The sequence below is a fragment of the Cupressus sempervirens genome, chromosome 2 (genome assembly GCF_028749045.1).
Source record: "Cupressus sempervirens isolate cs-2001-9-10 chromosome 2, ASM2874904v1, whole genome shotgun sequence".
Lineage (NCBI taxonomy): Eukaryota > Viridiplantae > Streptophyta > Pinopsida > Cupressales > Cupressaceae > Cupressus > Cupressus sempervirens.
This window is the reverse complement of record NC_143119.1, coordinates 712,015,623-712,030,854: the sequence shown is the minus strand read 5'-3', so window position 1 is coordinate 712,030,854 and position 15,232 is coordinate 712,015,623. Positions and strand designations below refer to the sequence as shown.

General features: G+C 37.6%; 1 protein-coding gene across 1 annotated transcript; it reads right to left on the bottom strand.

Moving 5' to 3' along the window:
- Nucleotides 1-770: 770 nt before the first annotated feature.
- On the bottom strand, nt 771-2,555 carry LOC149575361 (protein PHLOEM PROTEIN 2-LIKE A10-like). The gene has a single exon (XM_089815130.1). The coding sequence runs from the start codon at nt 2,357-2,359 to the stop codon at nt 971-973; it is 1,389 nt and encodes a 462-aa protein (XP_089671256.1). The 5' UTR covers nt 2,360-2,555; the 3' UTR covers nt 771-970.
- Between the last annotated feature and the right edge of the window lie 12,677 nt (nt 2,556-15,232).

Here is a 15,232-nt window from a genome sequence, read left to right as displayed (position 1 = left end):
AAAGGAAAATGCTAAGCGGGCCATTGTATTCTTGAAGACAATCACAAGCATAAACAGCAAGGTGAAAGCTGACTAGTCCTTTCCTCAGGGCAATGACTCTAAAAGGGATGGCTCAATGGACGAATGTGAATAAGGCTTGGTAAGAATAACATAGATAGGATACACAGTTTTTAAGATAGAAAATATTGTCAGATATGTTCCACGGCCATTTTGTCTCCGACCTACATATCAAAAAAAATAATGCTGCTTTTTTCAGCTTACTTTTTCCAAAGGCCATTTTGTATAAGCTGTTAATACTATAAAAGAAGCCTTTATTCAATTGGTTTGATGCAAATACACAGAGTTACTCTGATAAGAGATATCTGTAAAATTTCTCCATATTAATATAATTGGCTGCGGCCTCATAAACATCGCATTTACTGAAAAAATATAATAAAATCTTTTAGTTACATTTTTTATTTTTACTTTTTAATTTTTAAATTTTATAAGTTAACTGTCTTAGTAGGTTGCTAGTTTATCTGCATCTGAGAGGAATACTGCACATACTTCTCCCTCTACTCAGTAACACAAGTAACTACACAAAAATAGCAAAGGACTTAGTGTACCAGGATCTTAGAGAGGTAATCACTTTTGTTGTCATTTATTTCAACTTGTAATATAATCTTGTTATGGTGTAAGGACCCCAGCTTGGGGAGGATGAAAATCAAAAGTTCAAAAGTAAATATACTTTAAGCTAGATTAAACATTATTAACATTGGAAACCAGAAGCATAAACAAGTACTACTTTATTTCCATATAGTAATGATTTGTAAAATATATGTGATCAGTATCCCCAATCGATAATATACAAGAGGAAAGATGTCCTTCCTTGCTACTTAAACAGTAAAGAAATCCAACAAGTTAGGTTCATATGCCAAATTCTTGGCAATATACATGTAGTTGCTCTTACGCATTTCCAGAACACAAATTCCTAAAGCCAACCATCAACCTTTTGTTCAACTTGTAAGAATCTTACACCGGTTGCAACATGCAAACATATTGCAAGACATAGAGTAGCTATAACAATGGATTTGGCGCCAACATACCTCATCACATTCAACATTTTATCCACAGCTTCATGGCTGGCATTAGGTAGAGTTCTTGTGAAGAACTCAGAAAACTTACGGAGCGTAAAATCAAAGAAAGATCGTACAACCTCAAATGTCATTCGGCCACTCACATCAATGAATAGTCTCCTATTGCTGGGAATGGCTAGGGTATAAGAAATCTTATCAATCCAATTCTGATTTGCAAATCCAGAATCTATTCTATTGGTTTCCACATGAATGGGTTGTCGGTCCATCGCACTTAGTTGTATCACTTGAGAACCAGACAGATTGCGCCGAATCAAGGGCCCAAAGACTTTCTCAGTCTGTTCAATTATTGGATCCGTTCCAATATTCTCTTCCTCCGAAGATCCAAAAGTAACTTTTCCAGAGGAAGAAACTGCAGGAAGCTGTGCCTGTGCTGGTGACTTCTGATTGGTCCAAGCTTCATGCGAAGTCCTAACAAGAGTTTCCACGGCTCCGTTGCAGACTGACATTAAAAGACCCTTTAATTGGTCACCATGAGCAGGATTAGTCACTGCGGTACATATATCTTCGTAAGTATTTATATGCATGGTTTTGTCCAAATACACAGTCACGGCCGTGCTAACAAAGCGCTGAACAGAATCCCCAATCAAAGCCCTACACTTGTCGCTGCAAATTAGGTCGAGAAACCCCGAATCGCCCCCCGTCTTCGAATCTCCAGCTCTGGAATTGGGGCTTATTTCAGCATTTCCCGTTACAGAATCATTGGCAGAACGTTCCATAAAAGCCAAAACCAAATTACGAGCAAAACTTCCAACAACAACAGATGCAAAACCAGTACCTGCTGGTTCGAACAGCTTGTCCATAATTCGCTCTGCAACTCCAGAATCTTGTTTGTCCTGGTTATTTTGATGAGAACCCTCCAATACTCCGGCAGCCATTGCGCTCGAAGCCCCCGTTAGAGCTTGCCTAAATTCAGGACTTCGGGCAATCTTCAGCAGTTGCTTTAAACTGTTGGGAATTTCGTCTGCATCCGATTGCAAAAACGCCTTTAGATCTTCGGATACCATCATTAGGGTTCCTGCAGACGAAGAGGCAGCTTCTGCAATCTTCACCACAGAGGTCAGGAAACGGACCAATTGGTATCTTTTTCTGACAACTGAAGGAGAATTGTATAGTCTGTAGACGCCATATCCTGTGCCTGCAATTGCTGCTACCCCCACCAAAAGATTTATTCGTTCGTTTATACGCACAAACAAATTTCTCCGATTCTTTATCAATTGTTTCATTTTAGATGAGACCCCTTCCTGCTGCCTTCCCTCTGCCTGCAAAGCTTTTAGTTTGTCGAATTTAGATTCTTTCCAATTTTTCTCGTTTGATTGGGTGGCATAAATGGATCCAATCTAACCATAGTCAAGATGGACAGAATTCTCAACGGAATTAGCCGATGCTGTCCTTCGCTTGAACGCCATATCAAAATGCTAACTGATTAATTATCAAAAATAGGCAAATATGGATTATATAATGAGGAATATGATGATGATGGTAAGGTATGATTTGAAAAGTTGATATTTATTAAAATAAAATCGATGATTCTATTAGAATGGCAATATCACTTAGAAATATGAACTAATTATAGAGGCCAATCAATTCTCAAATGTATATCAGAATATTGTATAATTACATGTATTATAAGAAGGATAATGTATCTCTAAGCATATATCAATGAAGAAAAAAGGCACCATAGTTGGATCATATTAGTCTTATGCCCTAATAATTGTTGCTTCACTCTGCCATATCACACTCAAATGCTCCCAAGGGAGGCTCGATATAAGGAACAGCAAAATCATATCCTTCTATGTGTTCTTTAGTGATCCCTTTTACACTTACGTTTTCCCAACTCATCTTTGTTCAACATGTCTTTGCCTTGAGTAAAGAGGTGGGAGATCTAATGTCAAGTTTGTATACTATCATGACTCCTCCAAGCAACAACACCAAAAATCTCTCTTTAGGTATTTCATGGACAACTGAAACTTGCAACATAATTATTTAAGATGTAGATTTATTGTTAAACTTTGTAAGATGCCTCATCTTGGACTGGAAAACCTCTTCATTTCACTTCTTCCACATAAACCAAAGTACTTCACTAGAAAGAACATACCAAAATCAATTAAGTTTGAGGTTAAAAGCATCAACATATCCAATGAAAGTCTAAAAAAAAATAGTCAATATTCAAAACAATAAGAATCCCAAAAAAGAAAAGACCATATAGTAGTAGCAAATTGACTTTCAAAAAATAGATTTTCAATGGTTTTGGGTTGGTGACATACTAGATGTAATGCCCTACCAAGGAATCCTTGGAACAAGGGGTTAAATATTCACACAACAATTCTTTTTTGAAGGGGTGTGTGTGTGAACCATCCATACAAGTGTAATAGATAGCCATAAACATGAGAAAAATATGCAAGAGAAAATATAATGATCGTCGCATGATTGCACAAAAGCAAAAGACCACAAGCACTTCCAAAGGTTCCTAAGCGACCTAACACTCAAGCATGAATAGTATAGGCACACTCAAGCCATCACATGAGAGTTTTGATTTCATCCATAAACCTCACAGATCATGATAGGATCTTTGTCAATAATCACCCGTTGAGGAGACCACTACATCTTTGTAACAAGTCAATACAAGAAGTCAAATAGTAAGAATAAGGGAAGCATAACAAGACACATCAGAATTTGGATTGTTATGACTAAGAAGGAATCTTAATGATAAAGGGTATCTAAAACTGAAATTGCATTTCCAACCGACCCTGGAGAAGTACCCCCTACTTTAAATGTGATATTTTATATATGCAATGCTTAAAGTTTGAAATATGATGAGACAAAGATCAAATGTGATTTGATGCCCCCAATTTTATTAAATAACAGTATTTTTGTAATGTGGCTGACAATTGATGTTTCAATCTTTCGGTCCCACTAATATTTATTTGTAGTTTGTCAGCTTGCGGTACTTTTTGTAATCCTTCGAGAAGTTTTCCCAAGGCCCTTTATAGGGCCAGCTTGCATGCAATTTGGATTTTCTTCTTTTTACTACAAATTCCCATTGGAGTTCTCTATTGTTCGCCATTTTGAAATGAGAGATCTTCCCTACTTGGCTATTTTGGTTTCAATGGGATTCAACCCTCGCCCTAATCCATTCTCTGTATCACTTATTCAAATTTTGCAATGGAGCACCATCTTTGTTTGGGAATATAATATTTTATATTTCGGTGATAAATTGTTATATCCAAGTGTTTGGTGTACACATCTATGTTTGGAGAATATTGGATACATTTACTGAATCATATTTGGAGTACTTCTTCTAATCTATGCAATTTCCCAGTCATACCAACTTACATCAATCTCTCCCTTCAACACGACTTCTCCATCCATACTCATCATCACCATTTTCCCTTTGCTTCCATATACCATACTACCTCCCTTTGTATTCCTCCCTCCATCCACCGTACTACCTCCCTTCATACTCCTTCCATCTACCTCCACTTCCAACAAATTCCTCCATATACTTCCATATTCCTGCACATTCCATATTCTATACACTTCCATCTCCTCTGTACTTCATTTTTGGCCTCCTACTACCAACCACCGTACTCAAGCCCTCTCCACCATACGTATGCCACTATCATAATATCTCTCTATACCCAAAAAAATCTAACATATGGTTTTATCTCCACCATACTCCTCCCTCTGTGTGGACAAGGAACATTACAGTGGTATCGGAGTTGGTGATCTTTCTAGCCTGTCGGTGATATTGGATGTTGCCCTGATCAATATGAAGGATGGGTGAATCAAGCATTGAGATGATGCAACTTCTAAGGGAGCTAACAAGAGGACAACAACAATTGAGCAAAACTTTGTTGAATGACCAACAATAGCTCGGTGAGACCTTGGTGAAGGGGCAAGAATAAATTGGCAAAACCCTTCGAATTTTGGCAGAAGGAAGGACAAATGAAAGATACAATGGGCACGGTGATAATTATGTCAATGAGAGGCTTCATACATAGTGTTCCCACACACGACCAATGACATGATATTTTCACAACAGTTAGAACAATGCGAGAACAAGAGCCTACCTTCCTTGAGATGCAAGATCAATTTTGACAAGACTAGTGTGATGCCAAATTTGGAGAGGAATTATCCTTCAAGGATTATGTGGATTTGCGGATGAGATATTTTAGGAGGCAAGGAAATTATAATGATGTCATTAAATGAAAGATTGGAAAGATTAACTTATCATGCTTTGATGGATCTGGGCATACATCAACACAAGCATGGGTTTAGAAGGTTGATACGTACTTCTAACTCAACCCCATGCTTGAAGAAGAGGTATTCAAGTTTGCAGCACTTCACCTGGAGGGAATCAGTCATGAATGGTGGCACCATGGGATGGTCACCCTCGGTCATGATTGAGTCACTTCATATGCAAACTTCATAGAGAGACCTATTGATCACTTTGATGGAAAGGATTTGGAGCTCAACTTCAAGGAGTTGGCACAACTAAAGCAAATTGGATCAGTCAAGAGCTACATCATAGAATTTCAAAGACTATTAGTACTAGTGACAGAGATTTCAAAGAGAAGATGGATTGACTGAGCCCTTAAAGGGTTGGGTGAAGGGTTTTAACTCCAACACACTTGGGGCTGCAATCAAGAAGGCACATGACATGCCAAAATCTATTTCTTCTTACAAAAGTTACACACCAAGCCACCCCTCACTTTGAGGGAGAAAGACAACAAGCTCCCTCTAAATAAGCAATCAATGGATGAAGCCATGAGACAAGAATTGACGAGTAGGAAACTTTATTTTAATTGTAAGGAGTCATGGGAACTAGGACACTGATGCTTAGGCAAGGGAAAGGTCCATTACATTGAGGTGGTGTCAGACAACAAAGAGATGAGGAACTAGAAACCAAAGAAGATGATCAACAAACTTACAAAGAGGTTAACGTAAACTATAGATAGAGGATTTCCACATTGGTACATCAAGAAGGTACCATCACTCTTGTTGGCACTCTGAGGTGTACTATTTTTTTTGGGTACGAGGCACTCTCCAAGGACAACAAGTCATAGTCATGTTAGATAGTGGGGTCACACTCAATTTCATTAATTCATTGCTCACAAAATAAAGAGATTTGACTATGGAGGAACATGTAGCAATCCAAGTCAAGGTAGCAGGTGGGAACTTCCTATCATGTACCCATATGGTCCCACAACTTAGCATCACCATGGCGAACCATACAATGTTAGAAGACTTCTTTTTTGTAGATCTTGATAACATGGAATTCATTCTTAGCATCCAATGGATGGAAATTTAGATGAGTGCGCACAAATATTTAAACAAATGGAGTTTGGGTTTGAAGTGGATGGAAAGAAGGTGGTCTTAAGGGAATGTGAAATGGAGGGCCGAAGGAAATCTTAGCACAACAGATGAAGCCATTTTTCGACATGACAACATTGTCTATGAAACACATTATTTGATCGTAGCAGAATCAATGAAGGGGCAACAAATTGACTACTAGGATTATTAGCTTCATGCAATGTTGAATAAGCACAATAAAGTCTTCGTTGACATCCCTCCACACAGAGGCTTTGAGCACACCATTGAGTTGGAGGAGGGAACTAAATCCTTCATCACTACACCCTACCACCATCCTAAAAGGTTTAAGGATGAGATAGAAAAAAAGATCCTATAACTCTTAGAGAAAAGATGGATCAAGCATAGTTTTAGTCCTTTTGCATCATCAGTAGTTTTGGTTAAGAAGAAGTTTGGAACCCTCTGGATGTGTGTGGACTACCCTGCACTAAAAAAGAAAACCATACAAAATGTTAACCTCATAATGGTTTTTGACACTTGAGTGCCAATACACTTAACCACTTTCTATATTGGAGCCGAGTACACCATGTATGCCGAGCCACAACATGAGCCGAGTCAGGAAAGACTTCAGGTGTCGAGTGATCTTCAGGTGCCGAGTAGCCTTCAAGTGCTGAGTGAAGATCAGGTGCCGAGTGAAGTTCAAGTGCCGAATGACTTTAGGTGCTGAGCATGACACAAGTGTCGAGTGATATTTAAGTGTCGAGTCACAGATGATGTCGAGCAATACATAAATGCAAAAGGAGCCGAGTGAGCCAGTTTGTTATTAATGTCGAGCATCTGGAATCAGCAAGTGCCAAGTAACACAGAATGTACATATGAGTTTGTAACTTCATTGATTCATATGTAAACCGTTTTCATGGCCGACATATGACGAGTCTCGAAGGATTAAATGATAAGATCGAATATTTTGTATTTCCTATGCAATCTACATGCAGCCAATAAGAAAAATGGAGAAGGCATGCAACCAATAAGAAAAGTGCAAGGAATGAACGGGAAGCAAAGATTCAATATGGATCGTAGATCTAACCCTAAGTCTTCGAATGTCTTTATAAGGAAGACGAAATCTCATTAGAAAAAGAAGTGGATGTACAAGGGTGTGGAAGGAACACTATTTCAGAGTAAAGAGTATCAGATCTCAGAGGATCAAGATCAGAGAAAGCAGATCAAGTGCCTGTATTCAGCAAACGAAGGATTGTAAGCTATCAGGTTTATTGTACCTAATACTCTCTAGCAATTGTATTAGAATGAAAACCCTATGGTGATAGGTTAGCTTAACAGCTATTTTGTAGATCCTTTAAATAGGTGATTAAATCCTTTAACAGGGTGACACTTCATGTAAAGTGTTTGTAAATCCTTTAACCAGATCACTATTGATACAGTGTAAAGCCTTTGATAGGGCAAGCCTTTAACAGGGTAGACCATTAGAAGTGGTTAAATATTATTACTGCAGTGATTTTGTGGGTACCATCCCCACCCCAGTTTTACCTTCTTATTTTTGGAGGGTTTTTGGGTTACCAAATCTTAAGTGTTATGTGGTGATGCATATTGGTTTCTTATGATTGCTTAATATTTATATGCATGCATGTTCATTTCAAAAATATGTTGTTAAGGATTTGAAATAGTTAAAAAGGCTAGTACTTCTGATTCACACCCCCCCCCCCCTCTCAAAAGCATTCTTTCCCATAATTTATTCCAACAATTGGTATCAGAGCAAGGTTCTCACAAGAAGAAGTCTAACAACTTGGAGAAAAAGATCTAAAGATGGAAGTCTTCAAACTTGGGAAGATTATTGACAATCAGGTGATTGATGTGCAACTGGCTCTACACAAAGTAGAGGAAGCAAGGGAGGAATTGAGAAAATCCTTGAAGAGAATGAAGGATATAGCCATAGCTGAAACTGATATAAACTACAAGGAGATTGATACCACAAAACTGTGTGCCAATGGAGACACCAAAGAGTTTGATGCAGCAATAGCAGAACTGATGGAGAAAAACAAAGTTCAAGCAGAAGAGATAAGATCTCTCAAGATGGAATATGAATCACAGGCCATAATGTTATGTGAAAACACTGAACAAAAGAAAAGAGCAGTTGAGGATAGAGTCATGATGGTAAATGACAAAAGAAATCTTGCAAACAGACTTGAAGAAAATGTATTGAATTGACAAGGATCTCAAACATGCAGATGGATACACTTGCCCAAATGATGAACCTTCATCATGAACTCAATATGAAAGATATTGAGATCTCTACTTTTGAAGATGTAGAATGAACAATTGCAGAATGAATTAAACAAAGAAAAAGAGGTAGCAAAGAATCTCAACAAGTCAAGAGAAGCCATCAAGTATTTTGAACAGTTGCTGAAATCCCCAAGATCAACCCATGATACATCAGGACTTGGATACAACAACATTGAAGTTGGAGAATCATCAAAGAGTGTTGAGAAAAAAGATGACATAGGTAAGAATTCAAAACTCACTTGTCATTACTGTAATAAGAAGGGGCATACTGCTAATGTTTGCAGGAGTAGGAGATTCAATCAACCAAATACACCCAAGAGCAAGAGTTACTATCGCAAGTGCAACATGCAAGGACATATGACACAAGATTGCAAATCCAATGTCACAAGGACTCAAAGATTTGATGGGCATTGTTATAATTGCAAGAAGTATGGACATAGAGCATTTGAATGCAGATCAAAGCCTATGTGGACATCAAATCAACCAGAAAAATCAAAAGGAAATGAAAGTCACTACAATTGGGATTATAACACCAGGTACATTTGTCACTATTGTCAGGAATATGGACATACACCCCAGAATTGCATAAGAACACATTTCAAAGGGAACTATAAAAGATGGTTGAATCAAACCACATGTTTCAGTTGTTTGAAAACTGGTCATACCAGCAGAAACTATCGTACAAGGTCAAAGGCACCCAAGACTGAAGAAAATAAGGGGAAAGAAAAGATTGATGTCAAAAAGATAAGGGGGCAAATGAATAAGACTTGGAAAAAGAAAGATGAGTGCAACACATCAAGTGGAGGGATCACTTCACCTAATGGCTCAAGTGATCACACTTCATCAAACTAAGCATGAGAAGTATATGGGACTGATATACAAAGTTATATCACACATCAATCCCAAGACAAAGAAGCAAAGCAAAGTATAAATTTGCATGAGACACGATGTCAAGACAAAATCTAAATGATGTTGCCGAGTTGTCTTTGGATGCTGAGTTAAACTCCAACACATGCCAAGTTCCTAACAGCAACCGAGTTGATAACTGATGCCGAGTTGGTTAACTCCAATGCAAGCCGAGTAAAGTGGAAATGTAGTGTAAGCCGAGTAATGTTAAAATCCATCAGAAGCTGAGTTGGCAGTTGAGCCTTTAATGCGATGAAAATGGGGTATATTATCGCGATTCCAATCAGTTTTCCTCATCGCGATCAAGAAGCAAAGAAGAGAAAGAGAGAAGAGCGACTTCATAGCAGAGAATTCAGCATTTCAAGCAGATTGCAACATCTCTCAACGCGTTTTCATCAATCTTGAGGTATTTTCATTTGTGCCGAGCTATGCAGTTTCATATTTCGTTAAAAAAAGGAAACCCTATTTGCATAAATGGCATCAAGTTCCAAGAAAATTGAGGACAAAGAGTCGTTTGAAGTTCAATTAGTGTCTGATGAGGTCAAGCAACCTGATTTTCATCCCATTCCTGAAGTTGCATACAAAAATGACCCAGCCGAAGCTCTCTCCCAAATACCCCCAAAAGTTGTAATGGTTCAAGACGTGAGAAGATGCTACAATTGTAAGATAGGAGCCCTAGGAGATATGGAGATAAGGCAAGCCTATGAGAAATTGTGCTTAGATGGAGTCTTAAAAGATGAATTCAAAATTGTTGAAAGAAAGGGTTTGACTCGAGTTTTGAGCTTTCCCACCGTATTCAAGAGATAATGGGTTAAAATTGTGTTAAGCAGAATTCATGGTGGAAGTTTGTGGTTGGAAGATATTCCCATCAAATTAACCAAAGGAATCATACATAGGGTAACCAGGTACCCTACCCTAGATCGGTTCAAAACTTTGAGAAGTGAATCGAAGGAGGTTATTGAAAAAAACACTGGTGCTCAGTGGAATAAAAGAGGAATGACAATTCACACCATTCAGGATCCTCTAGTTGACTTTGTTGTTAGAGTCATTGCCCATAAGTTCTATCAATCCAGTAGACTCAACAGTGTGCCATGTATTGTAGTAGATGTAGGTTATAAATTGGTGAAAAAGGATCATACTTATGATCTTGCAAAACTGCAACTACAACAGATTACTAAAAACCTAGCTACCATAAGAAGGACAAAGGGTGCTCAATGCAAATTTGGAGCAATTCTAGTTTGTATATTCTTTTATGTTCAGAATGAGTTTCCCTCTTTTGGCAAAGTTACATGGAGGAATGATAGAACTATCATTGTCCAAATCAATGAATATATAGAACAAATGGGAGAAAATTTTGATACTCTGATGACAAGTTATTTTAAGGATTTCAAGAAATTGATGAAGCAAAGATCAAGAATACCAGTTTCCTTAGTGGAAAAACATACTAATGATTTGTGCTTCTTAGTTGACAATTATTTTACCTATATTCAAGATGCAATTCCAAGGGTGAGATGGCTAAGGCCATTTGGATATGAAATCAATGTTGATGAAGCTTCTGCACCAATAATTGCATTATTGGTAAAAGAGACAGATAAAAGTACTCCACACTTTGGCACTTATGATGTGGTAAGATCAAAGATAAATATGGAGTTAAAGATTGCCTCCACATTAAAGAAGAAAGACAAATTATTGAAGAAGATTAAGAAGAAATTTGGTAAAGGAATTGAGGCTGAAGTGGAAGAAGAAGAAGATGATAATGATGATGATGAAGATGAACAAGAACAAGGCCCAATGGAATCAACCCAAGGCCTAGGTGAAGACAAGGAGGAAGGTGTAGAGGAAGAAGAAGTCAAGGAAGCACCAACTGAAGCTGAGTCAAAGAAAAGAAAGGCAATAGAACAGCCTCTAGCTCAGCGAAAACCAAATAAATCTGCCATGCCATCACCTCAAAAGCCAACAACCTGAGATGCAACAAGGGCCTCCACTAAAAAGGCTAAAGAGGAAGCTACAAAGAAGAAACCAATCAAGGAAACACAGGACAAGCCGAGGAAAAGAAGAAGATATGTGGCTCAACCTGATACTGATGAAGAAGATCAATCTGAAAAAGTAAGCCATTTTTCAGTTGACACTTTATGTAAAAAGATTGGAAATGGTGATTTAAGAAACTTAAATAAAGTTGATTTCAATATGTTTACTAAAGAAGAACAGAATAGGATAGAGGAAACAATTTATGGAATGATGGCACAATTCAAGTACACTTCTCTTGAACTAGATGGACAATTGCCAAAAGAACTGTCTAAAATTGTAGAAGACAGATGGCATTTTTGTTTGAAAATGGAGAAGGAGATGAGGGAATCAACCCTAGCAAGCGTATTGCCTAATTTGACTAAGTAACAAATAAAGAAAGCAGTCAAAAGGCATAATACTAGGTTTACACCTAAGTACAAGGCATTCTTCATTCTCCAAAACAAGATGGAAGAAATTGTTCAAAGAACAATAAAATCATGGAAAAACTTGTACAAAAAGATTGAATATTTTCTTGAAGAAGAATATAAGGAAGAAGCTACTACTCCACCAGAAGAGAGAAGAAAAAGGAGAGAAGAGAAGATAGTAGTAGAGAAGGGAGAAGAAGAAAAGAAAGAAGAAGAAGAAAAGAAAGAAGAAGAAAAGAAAGAAGAAGAAGAGAAGAAGGAAGAAGAAAAGAAAGATGGAGAGGAGGAAAAGACACAAAAACAAGATGTAACGGCAATAGTTGAGCAAGAGTAGCAACCAGACTAGAGTGTGCAAGACACACAATTGCCACCCTCTAGCCCTCCTCATGTACCCATCACACCTACAGAAACTATAATTATAAAAGATGTTCCTGACACTTCTAGTCAAAACATCAATCCATTAACTGCAGAAGACCTCAAAAGAATCCTTGACCAATCTACGCAGCAAGCAAGATTGTGTACAGATCCAGTATTGGTCAGTATGGATGAATTACAAAAACTAGTAGAAAGCACAGTTAGAGATAAGGTGAATCCACAAGAACCACCTTCCATCATCTCTACAACTACTAGTGGTCAACCTCAAATGCCCATAGTTATTTCATCAGGCATAGTTGACACCACAATACAGAAGCCGAGTGCAGCTGTAGAAAAAGAAATAGAACAAATAGGATAGACTATTACATCTGATCCTATAGCACAAACATAAGGTGCACTTCCTAAGATTACCATAATTGATCAAGGTAGTAGACAGTAGGAGGAGAAAACAGAGGAAACCCCTAAAGAGAAAAAGGCAATACAAACATTGATAAATTTTCCTACCTCAGGAACTCCTTCACAACAACCATTGCAAATATCTACACCAGGATCTAGTACTACAAAAGTTGCAAGGGTACTTCACTATGGAGACCCTAAATTAGATGACGAGATAGACACACCAGGCTATGACTCAAAAACAATAACCATTGATCAAATCAATGAAGTGCAAGAAGTGCTGAATAGGAGAAAGAGACAAGAGATATTCATAAAGGAGTATAAACAAAAGAAAACACTACATGAGATTAAGGACATCTTTATGGATGCCTTCAGTTTGCAGTCATCAGATGAGTCAAAGCATATCATGGAGCAATTATCAAATATTGTTGACCAGGTGACAAATGAAGACCAAGAGACAAATGCAAAACTTATAGAATGGTCTAAAAGGAAATTCTAGGGAAAAATAAATGAGCAAGTATCAAGTCAAATTGCACTCTCCCAGGTTGAATTGGCAAAGCTAATAGACAAAGTGAAAAAGGTACTTGAGAATATATTCTCATTGTACAAAAAGTTGTGTGACTTTTCATACTTCACACAGGAGACAAGCCAAAAGATACTGAGCTTGGAGAGGAATTTAAATATTTCAAGCATGCAGCTACCAAAAGATCTAGCTCAAAGTGAGAAGCATTTTGCTCAATCGCTTCACACTCAGAAAGAAATAGCGATATTAACAGCAAATGAGACTAATATCAAGGCAAAACTGATACAACTCTAGTCCTCCATTACCCCACATTTGGAAATACTCCATAAGGACCAAGTCTATGCAGAAACTATTCTCAAGAAAGATCCTTATCTTTCTACTTCAGATGGACTTATTCATCTTGCTGTAGAGACTGTCATCTAGCACAAGTCACTAGAAATTGCTTTGAACAATTGGGATGCAACTCTCAGGATGATTATGGAGGTAAACAACACATTTTTGGCAAAATATGGTCTTAACCCTTAAAATCCTTTGACATAAGTGTCAAAAAGGGGGAGATATATATCTTATTAACTAAGGGGGAGATATTATAAGATGCATGGGGGAATGAGAAAATGGGGGAAACAAAACCAAGGAAACCAAGGGGAGCATGATATACAAATAATGGCACAAACAACTCAGGGGGAGTTACAATAATTTTGAGGTATATATATTGTAAGTTACACAAATTTTTATTAAAGGTTTTTTAAACCTCTGTATATACCAAGCAGATTAGTTAATGTACTCATAAGATCAGTTAAGTGTTTTTGTCACTCATGTCAAAGGGGGAGGTTGTTAACCTCATAATGGTTTTTGACACTTGAGTGACAATACACTTAACCACTTTCTATATTGGAGCCGAGTACACCATGTATGTTGAGCCACAACATGAGCCGAGTCAGGAAAGACTTCAGGTGTCGAGTGATCTTCAGGTGCCGAGTGAAGATCAGGTGCCAAGTAAAGTTCAAGTGCCGAATGACTTTAGGTGCCGAGCATGATACAAGTGCTGAGTGATATTTAAGTGTCGAGTCACAGATGATGCCAAGCAATACATAAATGCAACAGGAGCCGAGTAAGCCAGTTTGTTATTAATGTTGAGCATCTAGAATCAACAAGTGCTGAGTAACACAGAATGTACATATGAGTTTGTAACTTCATTGATTCATATGTAAACCATTTTCATGGCCGACATATGATGAGTCTCGAAGGATTAAATGATAAAATCAAATATTTTGTATTTCCTATGCAATCTACATGCAGCCAATAAGAAAAATGGAGAAGGCATGCAACCAATAAGAAAAGTGCAAGGAATGAGCAGGAAGCAAAGATTCAATATGGATCATAGATCCATGCCTTACCCTAAGTCTTTGAATGTCTTTATAAGGAAGACGAAATCTCATTAGAAAAAGAAGTGGATGTACAAGGGTGTGGAAGGAACTCTATTTTAGAGTAAAGAGTATTAGATCTCAGAGGGTCAAGATCAGAGAAAGCAGATCAAGTGCTTGTATTCAACAAATAAAGGATTGTAAGCTATCAGGTTTATTGTACCTAATACTCTCTAGCAATTGTATTAGAATGAAAACCCTATGGTGATAGGTTAGCTTAACAACTATTTTGTAGATCCTTTAAATAGGTGATTAAATCCTTTAACAGGGTGACACTTCATGTAAAGTGTTTGTAAATCCTTTAACTAGGTCACTATTGATACAGTGTAAAGCCTTTGACAAGGCAGGCCTTTTACAGGGCAGACCATTAGAAGTGGTTAAATATTATTACTGCAGTGATTTTGTGGGTATCATCCCCACCCTAGTTTTACC

Excerpts from the sequence above, each read along its gene's own strand:
- LOC149575361 (XM_089815130.1), bottom strand. The coding sequence starts at position 2,359 with ATGAAACAATTGATAAAGAATCGGAGAAATTTGTTTGTGCGTATAAAC.